We start from the raw sequence: 20,995 nt of genomic DNA on the forward strand, positions 1-20,995 counted from the left end.
ATTACACTACATTATATACAATAAGACTATATGCTGTATTATTTGTAGAATCACCTGTTACAGTTTGATGCAAGCCATGTTCACGTCCACTAGAGGGCAGACAATCTCATAAACAGTAGGCCATTTCAATCATCCTCACCTGACGGTAGAAAGGTTTATTTTTCTCTGTTTCAAATCAACTAAACTAGTTCTGCACATCCTGTACAGTCAATTAGTAATGAGTTCCCAGCAATATGAGTTATACATGATTGATGTGTCAGTATACAGGATCTACAGAAGGCCTGTTTGGGTTTAAAAATTGAAAGTCCCCCTGTAGTCTTGTAATTTAACACCCTGTAATTTTATCCCTTAAAACTCATCTTTGATCACTAAAATGACATTTAAACATTTTTTCGTGTGAAAAAAATCTTGCCTTAAAATAGCTTAAATGTAACTCTACACCCTTGCTTCATTTAGTATATGCAGAACAATGAATACGCAAATTAGCCCCCACCTCCACTTACACCGGCTCAGAGATCCACTCAGTCAACTTTACTGTAGTAAACGCTGCACTGTTGCAAGTGGACATACTGGTTTAATTCCGCCATATATGTTTAAACCAGAAACTGACTCAGAAGAAGAGAAAGAGTGAATTATACAGGGTCGTCTACAAAGTCGATGTATCAGATGGTATGGTAATGTGTTTTATGTGTTGCTCTTTAATACATCTGACACGTAACAGTAATTAATATGATTAGTCTTTTGCTTGACTACGTTATCAAACAGCTAATAATGTGTTGCTAATGTTACACAAACCATGTTTCTGTTCGCCATCTCAGCCTGCTTTCTAAAAAATCTGTATCCTTAGAAATGCTTTGAACAACTTAGAGCATCAGTGGAGAAAGGCATATAGTTCATCATAACATTGTAATATACATCATATACATAATTTGCCCAAAATATTGCTAAATGTACATGATTTTTCATACCAACAGAAAAATATACCGGGATAACCTGGCTTCTCTTGAGACTCCCCTGCTTTAGAGCATATTAATAATATGCTAAAGCCCGCCCCCACATTGACGTGATTGGTTACAAGGTAGTTTGTGATGTAAGGAACACCGGCGATTTCAAAATGTGTTTTTGAGACTGTCTTTGGTTCACTGCAGTTTTAGGAAGAAAATACTCAGCAATGGTGTTCACGTATGAATTTGCACATGGTTTGTCTTAAAGCATATTAAAAACACCAGACATATAAACAACATTAAAAACTTGATTTTCACCAAAGGGGGTCTTTAAAAATGTAAACGGTTCCAACATGGGTTGAAACTACCCAGCACTTTTAAAGTGTAGTATGGAGTAAAAAATAAATAAATAAATAAAACTCTTTTACCTCACACCTTTTACATTTAAAATCATAATTTGTTGTACTAGTTCCATGAATATATATATATATATATATATATATATATATATATATATATATATATATATATCTTGTTAAAGAAAAGAAAGAAAAAAAAAAAAGAAAATAGGACATTTTTATCACCAAACCACCAAACACTTTGGAACTTCAAACCATCTTTTAGAAGACAAAGGTGATGAAGAAAACTGTTTATAATTAATTTTGGCAGAGAGATTTGGCAGATATGCAATTATCTCGGTTTCATGGCTAAAGGTTTTATTTTTTATAAACATATATTGATTAATTGGTGGCTAGACCTGATAGATGTCTTTAATATATGGCTTTTGTGGATAGCTTTTCAAATAGTCTGCTTCTGTTCTTTGGTTCCAGTGCTAATTCACTCAAGATGTGAGAGGGAAACCTGATCTAATGCAGATCTAATGACTAACTTTACAAGAAAACACATTTATTCCATCATACAATATATTATTGGCATATTGTTGAGTCATTTCAATGTGAAATGGCTGTAATCTGTACGGAGGCACATCAGATGCCCCTAATAACTGCAAAATAACAGTTCCATAAAATATTGATAGCTAAGACCAGGATGATCTGTGTGAGATCTTACATGTGATCTTATACGTTAACCTTTTTTTTTTTTTTAATTGCTATATGCTATTATTGTGATAAAGTGATTATTCAGAGTGATATAATGGTCTGCACTGCACATTACAGAGGGGGGTTGCCTTTTTTATGTAGACTTGTATTGTATTGTATTGTATTGTATGTCTGTAATTGTGAAAGTGTTTGTGGAAAGTGAACAGGTTCTCATTAACTCTATATGAATCAGCTCCTTTTGCCCTGCCTGTGTGCGCTGCTTTGAATGAAAGCCTCGTTCTGATTGGCCGTCTGAACGGTGGCAGGGCTGATAAACCCCCAGGCTTCCCTGCTGTTCCACATCACTCTGCTTTGCTCTGTGTGTATGTGTTCATATATGTGTGTTTGAAACAAACAGAAAGCGTGTGAGGACCGACGAGAGGGACAGTTCTTCTTTTTTGCCTGACACTGTAAGTACAATGAAAGCTATTAGAGGAAAGAGAGAGTTACTATGAGTGTAACACTTGTTGAGCGTTTAGAACACAGTCCAGGTACAAGGTCCAAATACAGGACTATTATGGGATTTTGTCATGTTGATGACATGCATAACTACTGAGGTCGATTGTCTTTACTTTCTCTTTCTGCATTTAATTTTTTTTATTATAAAGCATGTTGAGTTTAATATTTAAAAAAAATGTCACCATGCCAGTTAAATGTGATAAGTCAAATGTCAGCAGACTTTAGCTTTTACTAAATTTTTAAAACACGTCCTTCAGGTCAGCATGACATGCCATAAAGTATATATCTGCACTTGACAACCCATAAAGTGTTTTCTGAGATGCCTGTAGCTTTACAAATCAAAATCAGATTGATTATTAATTCAAGCTTTTATATGCTTTTCCTTTCCTCAAAATTGTTTTAGGAACATTAGGATAATGATTGATCAAACATGCTTCTTTGCATTTGCTGGGTTGTTTGTCTTCAGAAGTATATTCTTTAGTTTAAATAGCTTTATTTTTCATTAAGGACATTTGGGAATATATAGTAAAAATGCTAACAAAATACAAATAAATAAATAAATAAATAAATAAATCTTTTAGGCATAGGGTTAGGGTTTGTCAATGTAAGTCCATGATTTGTCCTCAAATAGCAAATTTATGTTTGTCCATGTGTGCAAAGATGAACTTTAATAGTACTTACTAGTACGTAATCAAAATGACCAGCCACCTTCTGGATGAGTCATCACTTGCATGCATACACACACACTCACACACACACACACACACACACACTGACACATCTCAATCCATTTGTATTATGTGGATTAGGGTGAAGAGATAACAGGCATACAAATAATTAGTAGTAGTCACTGTCACCAACCCTGCTGATACAGCCAGAGCTCTTTTAGAACAACGCTTTCACTAATATACTGTAGTTTCTTTCTGTTATATTTGCTCTATTAAAAGTTATTGTGAATTAGCTGTGCCAGCATACTGTTAAAACTTTAGGTTGGAAAGTTCAGATCATTGTTCATTTTGTACTAGTGTGTATTTGGCAACCTGTGACGTTCTTATCAGCAGAATATTGTTACTCGTGTGCAGGGATAAAGGTTGATTATGTTTTAGCGTTTTTGGGGGGGATTTTTTTTCATATTCACACAAATAGAATTCATTTATGCACTAAAATAAATCAAATATTATTTACCCCAATAAATAAATAAATAAATAAAAGCAAGAATCTAAATATTAATTAAAACTGTAGGCTAACACTTTATTTTACAATTACATTTACGTTACATGTAGTTACTGTAGTAATATATTAAAGGGTTAGTTCACCCAAAAATGAAAATAATGTAATTTATTACTCACCCTAATGTCGTTCTACACCTGTAAGACCTTCGTTCATCTTCGGAACACAAATTAAGATATTTTTAATGAAATCCATTGGCTCAGTGAGGCCTCCATTGCCAGCAATGTCCCTGAACTGCTTCAAAGCTTTACAAATCTTTTGTTTCGAATCAGTGGTTCGGAGTGCCAAAGTCGCGTGATTTCAGAAAACGAGGCTTCGTTTACGCGATCCGAACCACTGATTCGAAAACAAAAGATTCGTAAAGCGTTGAAGCAGTGTTTTAAAATCGGCCGTCACTAGATATTGTTGAAAAGTCGTTATTTTGTTTTTTGGTGCACAAAAAGTTTTCTCGTTGCTTTATAATATTAAGATTGAACCACTGAACTCACATGAACTGAGTGAAAACTACGAGAGTATAATACTAAAACAACACTGAAATGCTGTAGGATTGTTTAGTGATCTACTGATCAGAATTCTTAAAGTAAAAAATAAAATAATCCCTGAAACTAATGTATTGTTGAGAATTTCTTATTTTATGTCTTGAACATGTGGCCTTTGGCTCTAATTTTCCTGTTAAGATACTGAGAGTCATGTTGTCCATGAAAACAGTCTCAATCACACTAATATAATTACATCTCTCCTCATTTGAGGACATTAAGAGGAACCTACATCAGATTGTCTTTTATTCTCCCCACTGAAAGACTCTACTCCTCTTTCAGCCAAAACGATGGACGCTGCAGAGTTCCGGAGACGCGGGAAGGAGATGGTGGACTATGTGGCGGATTATTTAGAGAACATTGAGAAGAGGCAGGTTTACCCTGATGTGGAGCCTGGATATCTGAGGTCGTTGATTCCTGAGGAGGCCCCGGAGGAGGCAGAGAACTATGAGGATGTGGTCAAAGACATAGAGAGGGTGATCATGCCAGGGGTGAGTCAGTGCTAACCAGCTACAGTATGACACCATTTTCTACTGGTAAGATTTATTTATTTATTTTAACAGGATGTTCTCTTACCTTTAGCTTTAAGTCAATGTATGTACAGTAAAGTCTTGATGGCTAATAAGCATTTGATCATTTAAACCATTGATCATGTTAACGTTTGTGACAACAGCACCCCAATGGTAGAGGCAACTGCTGTTTACTGTAGTAATAACAGTAAATTATGCGTAATTACATGCAACTAACCAAACCCTAACCCTAGCCCTAATTATATACATTTTGTTACTTGACATTACTTAGTACTGAAATGTATAGTTACACTGTAACAAGACACCTTAAAATAAAGTGTAACCATTTAATCTAATGTTTGTAAAAGCTTGCAAAAGTATCATTTCAGTTCTACATTTATTATAGAGTATATCCTACCCTTTCCTGAATGTATGTTAATGTAGTTTTGTGTTTGTTTGCTTATCCAACAGCTATAGCATAAATATAATCATTGGAATTTTATTTTGGAAAGCAAAATTCACAAAAAAAAAAGTACTTTATGAAAATTTTGAACTAGAAATTCAACATGATAAATTGTTGCTTGAATAAACACATTTGTCTAAACATTCTTTGATGGTTTGAATTTATTATACCAATTTAGAACTGCGAAATTGGACTGAACCTTTTGCCAGCTTTTATCTAAAGTTGTCTACCATTTAAACTGATAGTCTACCAAGTATTAAACAGATAGGATGATGGAGTTATGTTATTCACTATGCTGATAATGTAAGTGCAAATATTCATAAATCTGTATGATTTATCTTTTACAGATAAAGATACACTGTATTTTGTTTTACTGGCCAGTGGCCACATCGAGAGACCCTCAAGGTTTTCTTTAATTAGACATGCTCAAAGTCCACCTTTCTTTGTGGCTACAATCTGAAGGAAATGAATCATTAAACTCTGACCTGGGGTCAGAGAAAAGCCTCCCCCACCCCTTCATTTCATAGCTCAGAGGAAAAAACAAACATTGTAATTCAGTTAAAGGTGTTAACCTTCCCACTGTGTCCAATTAGACCAATTTTCCTTTTCAGAAGTCTTGTTTTAATGCTTGTTTAAGAGTGTGTGCTGGAGCTAATGAATGACTCACAATAGGAAAATCCTGCAAGAGAGAGAAAGACACACAGTGCCTCAAGCTCTCTCCTCCGCTAAACACATGGAATAATTTCATCTAGCCTTCATAATTTCATCTAACCTTTAACTTTCTGAGAGAGAAACCCTGATGTCACTATTTCTGAAGTCATAATCCCTGTTTGAAAGAGCAAAGGTGAACAACAACAGAACAGCCAAACTAAATCTGACATATCACAGTCCCCTTACTCTTTAGGTAGATAAAATGTTAACTGTACAGCACAGCTTTGCCCTCAGGCAACGGAAAGTTTTCTTAAACCCTATGTTTAGTACATGTTTCTTTAAATGATTGCAACCAATTAGAAAGGTTGAAAAAGTATCAAAGAACAGTCCAGTAAGGTGTGGGAGTCACTATCAAGCACCATTTGAAGGTGGGACGTCCTTTTCTGACACATGGTCACAGGAGCACATGGTATGAGAAGAAGACAAGATCATTTGCCTTTGTAATCTTACTTAAAATGACATAAACTGTACATACAAAATATGTGTGTGTATGAAGGTGTTGAGAAGACTTTTGTCAGGTTTTATGAAGTATTTTTATTTTGCATGTTCAGAAATTAAATTTTTCTTGCCTAAGGCAACGTTGTGCAACAAGGGGTACTTTTCAGGGATGTCTTGGACAGTACCTCACATTGGCAAATAATGTGTGACAAGAAGGGAAGATGCAGGGTTCCTGGGTGCGCAGGAACACCCAAAGTGATGTGCAAAAAGTGTAATGTACACCTCTGTTTCACAGCAGAGAAGAACTGCTTTTTGAAGTTTTGTATGGAGTGAAATCTCATTACAAAAAAAAATGTTTTATCAACAAAATGTTCCCAAATGAACCAAAAAATGATGTGGAATATTTTTTTTTCATGTGCCACCAAAATGTGTGCAGTAGAAGGTTAAATTACAGAAGCAAAAACAGAAGGTGTAAAAATGATCTTTTGGATATTTTGGAACACTGAATATACATTTTAAAGAAATGTTTCTACATGTTTACTGCACTGTTTCAGGTGACTCACTGGCACAGCCCGTACTTCTATGCATACTTCCCTACTGCCCACTCTTTTCCTGCAATGCTGGCAGACATGCTGTGTGGAGCCATTGGCTGCATTGGATTCTCTTGGGTATGTTTTTCACTCTATCCATCTAGTTAGCTAGTTATCTGTCTGTCTGTTTGTGTGTCCGTCCATCCATCCATCCATCCATCCATCCATCCATCCATCCATCCATCCATCCATTTGTTTAGCCACCTGTCTGACCATCCATCCATCATCCATCCATCCATTTGTTTAGCCACCTGTCTGACCATCCATCCATCCATCCATTTGTTTAGCCACCTGTCTGACCATCCATCATCCATCCATCCATCCATCCATCCATCCATCCATCCATCCATCCATCCATTGTTTAGCCACCTGTCTGACCATCCATCCATCCATCCATCCATCCATCCATCCATCCATTTGTTTAGCCACCTGTCTGACCATCCATCCATCCATCCATCCATCCATCCAGATAACCATCTGTATATCCATCCATCCATCCATCCATCAGTTTGTTTTGCCACCTGTCCATCCATCCATCCATCCATCCATCCATCGATTTGTTTAGCCACCTGTCTGACCATCCATCCATCCATCCATCCATCCATCCATCCATCAATTTGTTTAGCCACCTGTCCATCCATCCATCCATCCATCCATCCATTTCTTTAGCCACCTGTCTGACTATCCATCCATCCATCCATCCATCCAGATAACCATCTGTATATCCATCCATCCATCCATCCATCCATCCATCCAGATAACATCTGTATATCCATCCATCCATCCATCCATCCAGATAACCATCTGTATATCCATCCATCCATCCATCCATCCATCCAGATAACCATCTGGATATCCATCCATCCATCCATCCATCCATTTGTTTAGCCACCTGTCTGACCATCCATCCATCCATCCATCCATCCATCCATCCAGATAACCATCTGTATATCCATCCATCCATCCATCAGTTTGTTTTGCCACCTGTCCATCCATCCATCCATCCATCCATCCATCCATCCATCCATCCATCCATCCATCCATCCATCGATTTGTTTAGCCACCTGTCTGACCATCCATCCATCCATCCATCCATCCATCCATCCATCCATCCATCCATCCATCCATCAATTTGTTTAGCCACCTGTCCATCCATCCATCCATCCATCCATCCATCCATTTCTTTAGCCACCTGTCTGACTATCCATCCATCCATCCATCCATCCATCCATCCATCCATCCATCCAGATAACCATCTGTATATCCATCCATCCATCCATCCATCCAGATAACATCTGTATATCCATCCATCCATCCATCCATCCAGATAACCATCTGTATATCCATCCATCCATCCATCCATCCATCCAGATAACCATCTGTATATCCATCCATCCATCCATCCATCCATCCATCCAGATAACCATCTGTATATCCATCCATCCATCCATCCATCCATCCATCCAGATAACATCTGTATATCCATCCATCCATCCATCCATCCATCCAGATAACCATCTGTATATCCATCCATCCATCCATCCATCCATCCATCCAGATAACATCTGTATATCCATCCATCCATCCATCCATCCACCCAGATAACCATCTGTATATCCATCCATCCATCCATCCATCCATCCATCCATCCATCCAGATAACCATCTGGATATCCATCCATCCATCCATCCATCCATCCAGATAACCATCTGTATATCCATCCATCCATCCATCCATCCATCCATCCAGATAACATCTGTATATCCATCCATCCATCCATCCATCCAGATAACCATCTGTATATCCATCCATCCATCCATCCATCCATCCATCCATCCATCCATCCATCCATCCATCCAGATAACCATCTGGATATCCATCCATCCATCCATCCATCCATCCATCCATCCATCCATCCATCCAGATAACCATCTGGATATCCATCCATCCATCCATCCATCCATCCATCCATCCATCCATCCATCCATCCATCCATCCATCCATCCATCCATCTACCTATCATTGCATCAATTTGTTTAGCCACCTGTCTGTTCTTGTAGGCTGATGCAGGATTTTCTGTTTTGTAGGCAGCGAGTCCTGCCTGTACGGAGCTGGAGACAGTGATGCTGGATTGGCTGGGAAAGATGCTGAAGCTACCAGAAGATTTTCTTGCTGGTACAGAGGGCAAAGGGGGAGGGGTCATCCAGGTGAGATAATTAAGAAAAGATTTTAGTTGCTAGTACTGTAGGTTTATTTGTATGGCATCACTTACATGTACAGTATATACAGGGGGTACATGAAGGTTATTGGAGAAGATAATTATATAAACAGTATATAATTTTAGATTCATGATATATACAGTTGCAAGAAAAAGTATGTGAACCACTTATAGAATCTGTGAAAATGTGAATAATTTTAACAAAATAAGAGAGATCATACAAAATACATGTTATTTTTTGTTTAGTATGTCCTGAGTAAGATATTTTACATAAAAGATGTTTATATATAGTCCACAAGACAAAAAAAATTGCTGAATTTATTAAAATAACCCTGTTCAAAAGTTTGTGAACCATTGATTCTTAATACTGTGTGTGGTTACCTGGATGATCTACAACTGTTTTTTTGTTTTGTGATGGCTGTTCATGAGTCCCTTGTTTGTTCTGAGCAGTTAAACTGAGCTCTGTTCTTCAGAAAAATCCTCCAGGTCCTGCAGATTCTTCAGTTTTCAAGCATCTTTTGCATATTTGAACCCTTTCCAGCAGTGACTGTATCATTTTGAGATCCGTCTTTTCACACTGAGGACAATAAAGGGACTCAAACACAACTATTAAAAAAGGTTCAAACATTCACTGATGCTCCAGAAGGAAACACGATGCATTAAGAGCCAGGGGGTGAAAACTTTTGAACAGGATGAAGATGTCCCAATTTTTCTTATTTTGTTTAAATTTAATTTTTTTTCATTTAGTACTGCCCTTCGGAAGCAACAGAAGATAAAATGCATCGCGTTTCCTTCTGGTGCATCAGTGGATGTTTGAAACTTTTTTTAATAGTTATGTTAGAGTCCCTCTATTTTCCTCAGTGTGATAAAATGGATCTCAAAATCATACAGTCACTGCTGGAAAGGGTTCAAATATGCAAAAGAAGCTTGAAAACTGAAGAATCTGCAGGACCTGGAGGATTTTTCTGAACAGCTCAGTTTACCTGTTCAGGACAAACAAGAGACTCATGAACAGCCATCACAAAACAAACAAACAAACAAACAAAAAAACAGTCGTAGATCATTCAGGTAACCACACACAGTATTAAGAATCAATGGTTCACAAACTTTTGAACGGGGCCATTTTAATAAATTCAGCTTTTTTTTTTTTCTTGTGGACTATATCTAAACATCTTTTATGTAAAATATCTTACTCAGGACACTAATAAACAAAAAATAACATGCATTTTGTATGATCTCCCTTAATTTGTTAAAATTATTCACATTTTCACAGATTCTGCAAGTGGTTCACAACTATATATATACACACACACACACACACACACATATATATATATATATATATATATATATATATATATAATGAATTTAAATTTATATACAGTTTATATAATTATCTATGTGTGTGTGTGTGTGTGTGTGTGAGTGTGTGAATGTGTGAAACTGTGTGAATGAATATTAACATTTAAGCCTCTGTAGGTCTGCAAAAGTTAAAGTTGATTTACATAATCAAAATGTAGTGGATTTGAAACAGACAACACACACTGAAATATAGAAAAGTTGCTTTAAAAATAATTACATATCTGAACTGGCAACAGGTTCTTGTGTCAGGTGTCAAAATGTGGATGTTTCGCACCGCTTAAATGGCACATTGGCAACCAACCTTGTGCTCAATCCGTGTTTACGGGCAATTTCTTTGGAACAACAACAAATATCAAATATATGTCCCACACAACAATTTGTTTGTCATTGATTTCTTCTCTAGGCCCTGACAATCATTACGTCCAGGAAAAAAAATTGCCTTTTAAGACATCAGCTACACATGAGAGGAGACAGTCAGGCAGGCGTGCGTTGAGAGCAGTCTGTGTTCATTTCGTCACTATTGATGTAGCATTTGAGCAGCTGTGACCATTTAGAGAGAGACACAGGAAGCACAGCGTATGGAAAGCTCACTGACGACAGCCGGTTTGATGCTCTGTCATTAAGGCCGCTTTGGAGTGTGTGTGTCCTCCTCCTGGATGGTTTTGTCTCTGGCTTTTTCAGAGAGCTCACTATGGCAACAGGCATTATTTTCACTGATAGAACGCACTAATGAGGGATTTTGTGGGTTTTGTAAGCAATGCCTCTCAGCAAAGGTGGGTGTAGTTGAGAGGGGAGGAGAACAGGTGTAAGTAGAAGTACATAATGCAAGTAAAACTGAGCATGTAGCATCTGACATTGCAAGTGTTGAAGTGCATCATTCTCATCACAATATTAATTTGTAAGTCTTAACCCAAGCCCGACATATGAAATAAGTCAGAAAAATATTGTTTTTCTAAATTGAAGTTTATCAAACAAAAAGAAAAAAAAAAGAAAAAAAGTTTTTTGTTGAGTCATATTTGATACATCAGGTTTTTATGGCTCATATGGTATGATAAAAGAAAAAAAAAGAAAAACTCATTTTCATTAAAGGCCCAAACTGAGCAAAAATATGCAATTTGGTGCAGTTGCTGATATTTATATGGTCAAAAAGTAAGATGAAATTCTGATAGATGGTAATGATCAATGAGATCTTCATAACTGTCACACACTGGCTTGACTTAATTATCCACAAAAATTAGGCTTGACACAGATGAAAGATGAAATAACATTTAATAAACACTAGGAACCAAACAGAGATACATACTAGCACAAAACGTTAACACAAGACAAAGAACAGACGAGGCCTGTGGGTTTAAATATAGAAGAAGACAAGGGGCTAAATGAAATACAGGTGTAGGTGATTAGTTGACATGGTGACAAACAAAGGTAACTATGGAAACAAACAAGATGATAATGGAAACAGGAACTAAATCACAGGAACTGAAACCAGAAACATAAAGAAAAAAGAACATCAAAATTAAAATCCTTGAACACAGAGACACAGGCAACCCCCCCCCCTTTACACAACGTCCAGGAGGATGGTGGAGCAGAGTTAGAACAGGGGGAGGGTTGGGGGGCTGTGCCCGTGTGGCGGAAGTGGGCGTAGAGAACAAGGCGGAGCCGGCAGTTCAGGAAACAAGTGCTGAGCTGACAGATCAGGAAGCCACGGAGGAGTTGGCAGTGACCATGGAGGAGCCGGTGGAGCGGGAGACCTCCATGGCTTAGCTGAATGTGCAGGAGACCACCACAGCAGAGTAGATGGGACTGAAGACCCCCATGGTGGAGCAGGTGGAGCAAAAGACCCCCACAGCGAAACAGGCAGAGCTGAAGACCCCTACAGCGGTGCAGAAGACCCCCACGGCGGAGCAGAAGACCAAAACTGCAGAGCAGAGTACCCCGACGGAGGTTCTGAAGAGCCTGAAACCATTGGAGCCTGGAACCATGATGGTTCTATCGGTGCTGGATACCATGGCAACACTGAAACATGGAGCACAGAGAGATTATTGACGGGCCTCAATGGCCGTAACAGGGAGCTCAGAGAGTTCAAATTCAGTTTCTGTGACCATGACAGGAAGCTCAGGGAGTTCATAATTGGCCTCCATAGCCAAAACAGTGACAACTTGGCAGTCTCCTTCATCCCGGGACTGATCCAGTGATACCAGCACAAAACTTTAACACAAGACAAAGAACAGATAAAGACTGAGGGTTTAAATACACAAGATGACAAGGGGCTAAATGAAGGACAGGTGTAGGTGATTAGTTGACATTATAACAAACAAAGGTAACTTTTGGAAAAAAAACAAGATGAAAATGGAAACAGGAACTAAAACATATGAACTGAAATCAGAAACATAAGGACAACCAAACAAACAAAAAAATATCAAAATAAAAGTTATTGAACACAGAGACACATGGAACCGTTGACAATAACAGTGTAGCAGACTAGTAGCAGTTTCCATAGTTACCCTCATTAGTCTCCATAGCAAATCACTACCCACACCTGTTCCTTGTTCCAGCCCTTGTTATCTTGTGTATTTAAACCCCAGTGTTTCCTATGTTCTTGTCAAATCCGCCAGCTGGAGTGCCCATAATGTCCACCAGAGGGCACTCCTTCCGACTCCTGGGCTATCTCATCATCAACTTCAATTCCCATAACCCACTGCATGGACTCATTATGCTTGATTACTTTCAGCTGTATGTCATAAGCTTGTTAAGCTCTGCATATGTATAACCTTTTTTTTTCACTCATTCTTTGCGAAGTCTTGTAAGTGTCACGCTGCATTTCTGAGTGCTCTCTCCAGTGTTATGGTTCTGACCTTCTGCCTGTATCTTGGACTCTGTTATTCTTTGGATTGTCTTCCCTATGGTTTTGACCCTTGCCTGTCTTTTGGATTATGATTGTGGATTACCCCTAATAAATGGCTCTTTGGATCTCCAACTTGTGTGTCAGAGCAGTTTTGTGACAGTTCTTTGTCTAGTGTTGTCGTTTGTGGTTGTATTGGGTGTGTTGTGTTCAGTTTTGCCTGCCTAATATATCTTCCAATAATACATATTAACATTACTCAAAAGCCTGATGTATCATATTTGATTTGCACACATTTTAAAATGATTTTTACACTAAAATGTATGGCTTTTTTAGGGTTAAATGTGGTAGATATGGCATTTAAACAAAGATTTTGGAATTTAAAATTCTTTTTGTCCTTGAAGCAATATTATTTTGCTTTGTGATAACTACAATCACTGACATTTTCACTCCATTTGATTCATTTATTTTTTTCATACTTGAGTTGCCAAATAAATGTGGCAAGAGTTTTCCAGGTTATCTCATAATGTAAACTGAATTATAAGTAATCAGGATGTGGGTGTGTGCTGTCAGGCTGACAAAGGGAAATCAAAGACAGCTCGTGCCTCACAATGAGCTGAGGTGATCTGTATTGAGGGGTTTTGAGTGGAAGTCTTCTCATTCACTCATTGAGAACATACAAAACAAAGCTGGAGAGCTGATGAAAATTCATCACCCCTGCATCACCAGGGCATATTGATTGAGGTTGCAGTGCAATATTCAAGATGAGAGAAATTATGTCTCATATAATATTGAACATGTTTACCAATTATGAGAACTGCTTAATTTAGACAGTAACATTTGTTGTACTTGTGTATACATGTCCAAATAAATAAATAAACATGCTGTTTGTTCATATAGGGCACTGCAAGTGAAGCCACTCTCATAGCTCTTCTTGCTGCTCGTTCCAAAATCGTCAAACTGATCCAGGCTGACCATCCTGACCAATCTGAGACAGATATTACATCCAAACTAGTCGCCTATTCATCTGATCAGGTGAGACAACAAGCCCAGATGAAAGACTGCTGCAAGGGCATATTTAACCTAAAGTACATTTAAACTAATGGTCTGCAGGATAATACACATCATTCAACAGGCACTGTGACAACTGCGTTGTGTTCTTCTATAAGTAAGGACGAGTATCTGTTAGTGGGGGTGAGTAGGGATGATTGGAATGAATTGAATGGAAATATCAAACAATGCAAAAGGGCCATGCAGCAGGTCTCTCATGTATTAGGATAACAGTGAAGTGCCACTTATTTGTGAATGTGCTTACAGTATATGTGTGTCTGTAAAAGTCTAATTGAAAATCATGAGTATTTAGTCATGACAGTAATGGCCATGTTTTTTAAATGATCATTAACTGATAAATAACATAGCAGTGTTTTGCTGATATTTCAGGCACACTCATCGGTGGAGAGAGCAGGGTTGATAGGTGGAGTGAAGATGAAGAAAATTCCCTCCGACAATAAGTTTTCTGTGCGAGGAGATGCACTGCGGAAAGTTCTAGAGGAGGACAGAGCCATGGGACTCATACCATTTTTTGTATGTATATCTAATCACTACATGCTTCATTTAAACAGTGCATCACTAAAATAAATCAAAATATTATAATGTCTGTTTTTAAATTAGAAAAATGTCATTTACTATATATATATATATATATAGTAAATGACATTTCTATATATATATATACAGTGCTCAGCGTAAATGAGTACACCCCCTTTGAAAAGTAACATTTTAAACAATATCTCAATGAACACAAAAACTATTTCCAAAATGTTGACTAAGTTTTATATAACATCTGTTTAACTTATAACATGAAAGTAAGGTTAATAACTTAACTTAGAGAACAAAATTTTCAGTTTTAATCCAATTAGGGTGATGCAAAAACAAACACACCCCACTGAAAGTCTCTGGAGCAAAGCTAAATTTTAGACTACAAATGTCTAATTTAAAAGGAATTCAACCACAGGTGAGTCTAATTATTCAGTACACAGGTGTCCAGCAGACAGTTGACTATAAAAGGGTGTTAAAACCCCTTCCCATTTCATGCTGTCAGCAATGGCACCACATGGAAGAGAAATGTCACAAGACATGAGAAAGAAAAGAATTTCTTTACACCAGAAAGGTGAAGGCTACAAGAAGATCAGCAAAGCTTTACTTATCAGACAGAATACTGTAGCAAAAGTGGTACAAAAATTTTAAAAAGATGGAACTGCAACTATCTCACAGAGACATCCAGGTCGTCCACAGAAGTTAACACCTCGACAGGAGCATCTTCTGATGAGAAGGGTTGAAGAAAATCGGCATGCAAGTTCACTGCAGTTATCTAAAGAAGTGGAAAGCCAAACTGAGGTGACTATTTCCCATGACACAATATGGCATACACTGCAGACGAATGGCATGCATGGGTGCCATCCACGAAAGAAGCCTCTCCTAAAGCCCAGGCACAAAAAAGCCCGCCTAGACAGAACCACATAGTAGATCTATGAATTCATGGCATCATGAATTCATAGATCTACTGCTCTATACTGAAAGAGAAGATGCTACCAACACTCCGTGCCCTTGGTCATCGTGCACTTTTCCGACATGACAATGATCATAAACACACATCTAAGGCCACTGTTGGATTTCTGAAGAAGAACATGGTGAAAGTGATTCATTGGCTCCTGATCTGAACCCAATCGAACACCTATGGGGAATTCTGAAGAGACAAGTTGAGCTTCACCCTCCATCCAGCATCCAGTCTCTAAAAGAGGTCATTCTTGAAGAATGGAAAAAGATGGATGTTGCAAAATGTCGCCAACTTGTTCATTCCATGCCTAGAAGACTTGGTGATGTCCTTAAAAATCATGGAGGCCATACAAAGTACTAGATGTAGTAGTTTTTGTTGTGTGGTGTACTCATCTTTGCATCACCCTAATTTCAGTAAAATTGAAAAATGTGTAATCTAAGTTATATTATTAACCTTACTTTCATGTTATAAGTTAAACAGATGTTATATTAAACTTAGTCTTGTCAACATTTTGAAAATTGTTTTTGTGTTCATTGAGATATTGTTTAAAATGTTACTTTTCAAAGGGGGTGTACTCATTTACGCTGAGCACTGTATGTATATATATATATATATATATATATATATATTAACAGTGCAAAATTATAGAGTCAGTGAAACATCATGGTAGAAAGATAGCAGCCACTCAGACTGTTCGAGAGCATGAAATGAGAACAAATTGGACATTTGTCTCTGCTCTTTCTCTGAACCTGTCCCCCACCGTCTGCATGATGGTTAATGCTGTTTGGAGAGCCTGTTTTCAGAATCACATTAGTCAAATTAGCCCCAGGCTCAGCCAGCAGATCTGTGTTAGAAGAATCACGGCGTGATGACAAAAACAAACAGGAACAATTATTTTTTTGTGTGATCAAAACGTAGAGATCAAATTAATTTTTCATTGAACATTGTAGGTTAGGTTGACTTATTTGTTTGAGTAGTACATAAAATGTTAAAATCAACCATCTATTTCATTTTCTGGATGTTTCTCTTAGTTTTGTGCAACATTGGGAACAACTCCATCCTGTGCATTCGACTGCATCACTGAGCTCGGCCCTATTTGTAAGACCAAATACCGTTTATTGTTCTTTTCTTTTGTAGCTTATTTGTGGCTGCAATAAAATCAATATTTAGTTGAATATTTTAATAGAAAAATTGTCAATATTTCTATGTCAGGTAATGCAGAGAAAATCTGGATGCACATTGATGCCGCATATGCTGGGAGTGCATTTATCTGTCCAGAGTTCAGACCCCTCCTGAATGGCGTAGAGGTGAGATAACATTCAAATCACACAGTGTGTTCTTAAGCACACTTCACACAGGCTGCTCTTGAAGCCCTGAGAGGTGTGAATGATAACAGAAGAGCAATCTGTGCTGGGCTCAACTATTGATCCTGTTACTTTGGGAGCGGTGCGTGGAGGACGGAGTCGTGTGTGTGCGATTGAGAATATTTAAATGTCACAAATGATGTGAGCTGGCATGAGCGATGTCTTGTGGAATGGGTGGGAAATTAGAGATCCCTGATCGCCCTTTGAGTTGTCGTGGCACCCAGCTGGGTGTCGCAATGATAAGGGTAAAGTAATTTCCTGAGGCAAAGAAAGACCTTTAGATAAGTTCCTTTTTTCCCTCGCTAAAGAAATATCACTGTTTATTAGCATCAAAAGTTCAAACAATAGTGAAGACTGTGCTCCCCCGCTCAGATGATGGTTTTTATTATTGACCGGAATGACAGCAGGCTGCTGTTTCCTGTGTGCAGTTGGTTGCCAGGAAGTGAAAGACAGGCAGGACTCAGCATGGCAACAATCAGACCGTCATGACAGTGTCTGCCTTCTTTATTGCAGCAAATGGAAAGGATATTGGAAAGGGGAGAGTGAGCAAAAAGATTAGACTTTGAGATAGTGCCTCTGTTCGAATGCTCATTGGACAGATGCTGCAGTTGATTGTGCGTTTGATGCATAATATGCTATTGCATCAGAGTCAAGAGTAGTTCATATCAGATTGTGCCAACAGGTAGGTGACAGAAGACTCATCTTTTCAAAATTACTGTCTTTATTTTAAAACAGATTATTGGGGGTAAAAGAGGCTCCAAAACTGAACGAACAAACAATACATTTTAAAATAAACAAAAAAAGCTTATGCATCAAGGATTATTTTGGATTAAATTATTCAAAGTTATTCATCTATGTTTGGTTGCAATCTCCATAATTTTTTTCAAAAATTGTGTTTTTTCTTGACCAGATACAAAAATATCGTAAGCCCTTGATCACTTGGAATCTGCTATGGATCTGATTTATTATTTACAGGTTTTTTCCTCTTGAATTTGTTTTATGCACCATTCTGTAGGCCTGTATGTATGCTTGGGCTGTTAAAAAATAAATAAATATAAATATTTGAATATATTTATATTTAATATAAAGTATTTAAAAAATACACAAACGAAAATGATAAAAAATAGTCAAGTCAATTCACCTTTTATTTATATAGCGCTCTTTATACAATACAGATTGTTTCAAATCAGCTTTACAGTAATGAAAGTAATGAAAATTATGCATTTCAGCTGTTGTTCAGCTGAAGTCAGTTCAATGTTGATTCAGTTCCATTGTAAAGATCATCAGTTATTAAATTAGTTCATTTCATCTATAAAGCAGTGATGTTGTCATCCGGCTTAATACAGTTCTCATCCAATAGTGTCAGTACAGTCAGATCAATAATATTGTTGAATATTTAGTGTCCCCAATTAAGCAAGCCAGAGGCGACAGTGGCAAGAAACCCAAACTCCAATACAATAAACTATAACTGTGTTAAAAAAAAAAAAAAAACAGTCAGCTTAAGGTAGCTACAACAAGTATTAAATATTGCATTGTGGTCTATGGATTTGCCTGAAATGTAGGCTACATATTGAGTAGACTCATTCCCTCGGTCAAAATCGAGGGGTCGAGGGTCTATCCAAATAAACTTTCCTCTTCCACTTGACGAAGTTGATGCCAGTTCAGTTGACAGAGCCTAAGCCCTTTAGCCTCAATTCTGTTATTAATTTGTGTTCCGCCAGTAGTAGGCACTCGTGCAACATAAGCAATGACGTACATCCGAGTGAACGAGCTGAAGGGGGGTTAGCGACGGAAGGGCAAAAAAAAAAAAAAAATTGGACATAAACGCAGCCCTATTGTTTCCCTTGTTCCTTGTCAGTCGATGGTTACAGTCGTTGTAGATGGTGCATATCCCTGCTTTTTGGTTCTCCGTGTTTCTTGTGTTGCCTGGTTTCTCGTTTATGTTTGTTTATGTAAAAAAACTCCTGCAGCTAGATTCGAGTCTCTTCAGCTCTTCCATCTCTTCAGCTCCTGCTTCATTATGGGAACAATCAGGGAACTAATTAACATGACAAACTACAAAGGACTACAAACATGGCACAGAAACAGGACATAAGACAAAAGTCCAAAAAAAAAAAAAAAAGACATTAGGAGCATATAACAGAGCATATCTGATGTTACTGAACTCAGGTGAAATATCGAAAGAGGATCCTTCTGGATGAAAACTGACTTTAAAATCACCCAATGGAATATTTTAACAAATCTGATGGTGTTGATATTTATGTTAAGAACATTCTAGTGATCTTCCCAGATTTTTTTTTTAAAGTGAAATTCGTATGTCATATTTTACCAATGACTGGCACGTTTCGTGATGTTTTGCCCCGTCTCAAGAAGAACAAGTGTTAGAAACATCAATTCAAAACACACATCTAAATTTGTTTCTCTTTTAGTTTGCAGACTCTTTTAATTTCAATCCTCATAAATGGCTCCTGGTTAACTTTGATTGCTCAGCAATGTGGTAAGTGTTGTTTAATGTCAAAAATCTTATTTTATTTATCCTCTGACCCCATATATATCCCAAACACACTATGGATCGGCTTTGTCAGTCAACAGAGGAAATGGTTCCAGCTGCTCTTTATATCAGCACAAGGCAAACAGACGTGGTCATGGTTATATAGAAAGAAAATAAAGACACAAATTGACCTTCTGCAAAGGACCTTATCCTTGACCTTATATACTACCATTCAAAAGTTTGGGGGCAGTTCGATTTTATATATATATATATATATATATATATATATATATTTCTTAAACACCAAATCAGCATATTAGAATGATTTCTGAAGGATCATGTGACACGAAGACTGGAAAAATGTCTCCTGAAAATGAATCTTTAGCATCACTGGAATACTTTTAAAATATATTAAAATAGAAAACAGTTATTGTAATAATATTTCACAATATTACTGTTTTATTGTTGATCAAATAAATGCAGCATTGGTAAGCATAAGAAACGTCTTTCAAAAACATTTTTAAAAAATCTTACCAACCTCAAACTTCTCAACGGTAGTGTAAACAGTGGCCCCCTAAAAACTATTTTGACACTTAAGCCATGCAAATTTTTTTCCTGGTAAAATAAAGGTTATAATACATTTTAAAAATGTATGAAATCCATCACATTGGAAACAAATCTTGAATCCCTGCCTCTTAGTCAAACAGTATTTCCTTCTCCCTTGTCTGTAAAAGTGCTGAATGGCAATAAAGGGCACCTTAAACCTTGAACCTTAAAACAAATGTTGCGAGACCTTTTCTAAGAACTAACTGCACTTTTCTTAGCCAATGATCATTAGTGTAGTATGTATTTGTGATGCAAATACATAAAAAGAAAGATATGCACTTTCATATAAATATACTACATATACAGTATAAAGAAGTTACTTTGTGGAGAAAAATTTGATTGTATCTAAATGCATAATCCCTTCTTACCAGTAGTCTCTTTAACAGAACTTGATCTGCACTGTCTTGATTCAACTCTGAGGTTATATCGTCTCTTATTACCTCCAGTAAAACATTGTCATTCTGGGCCCCCTGGGGCTTCATTCGGTCTGTGGGCCAAACTGTTCTAGATACTTTTAAGCCACACTAGAGAAAAATTACATGGCAAAACACTTATTCTTAATATTGAAAGTGAACAGA

General features: G+C 37.3%; 1 protein-coding gene and 1 long non-coding RNA gene across 2 annotated transcripts in view; one reads left to right on the forward strand and one right to left on the reverse strand.

The window, feature by feature from the left end:
* The first annotated feature begins 2,282 nt into the window (after positions 1 to 2,282).
* Positions 2,283 to 20,995, forward strand: part of ddc (dopa decarboxylase) — a 35,922-nt gene continuing 17,209 nt past the window's right edge. Inside the window, exons 1-9 of the mRNA XM_051865953.1 lie at positions 2,283 to 2,451; positions 4,549 to 4,757; positions 6,942 to 7,055; positions 9,065 to 9,184; positions 14,300 to 14,434; positions 14,840 to 14,983; positions 16,988 to 17,054; positions 17,169 to 17,263; positions 19,750 to 19,817. Coding sequence (XP_051721913.1) covers positions 4,557 to 4,757; positions 6,942 to 7,055; positions 9,065 to 9,184; positions 14,300 to 14,434; positions 14,840 to 14,983; positions 16,988 to 17,054; positions 17,169 to 17,263; positions 19,750 to 19,817 — 944 coding nt within the window. The 5' untranslated portion in view covers positions 2,283 to 2,451; positions 4,549 to 4,556. The remainder of the gene's footprint in view (positions 2,452 to 4,548; positions 4,758 to 6,941; positions 7,056 to 9,064; positions 9,185 to 14,299; positions 14,435 to 14,839; positions 14,984 to 16,987; positions 17,055 to 17,168; positions 17,264 to 19,749; positions 19,818 to 20,995) is intronic.
* Positions 11,810 to 13,479, reverse strand: LOC127497483 (uncharacterized). Its single transcript, XR_007925560.1, has 2 exons — positions 12,660 to 13,479; positions 11,810 to 12,573 (listed from the first exon to the last, which is right to left on the reverse strand). It is a non-coding gene; the product is annotated as an uncharacterized LOC127497483 (long non-coding RNA).

This window comes from Ctenopharyngodon idella, chromosome 16 (assembly GCF_019924925.1).
Source record: "Ctenopharyngodon idella isolate HZGC_01 chromosome 16, HZGC01, whole genome shotgun sequence".
In the NCBI taxonomy this organism is placed as follows: Eukaryota; Metazoa; Chordata; class Actinopteri; order Cypriniformes; family Xenocyprididae; genus Ctenopharyngodon; species Ctenopharyngodon idella.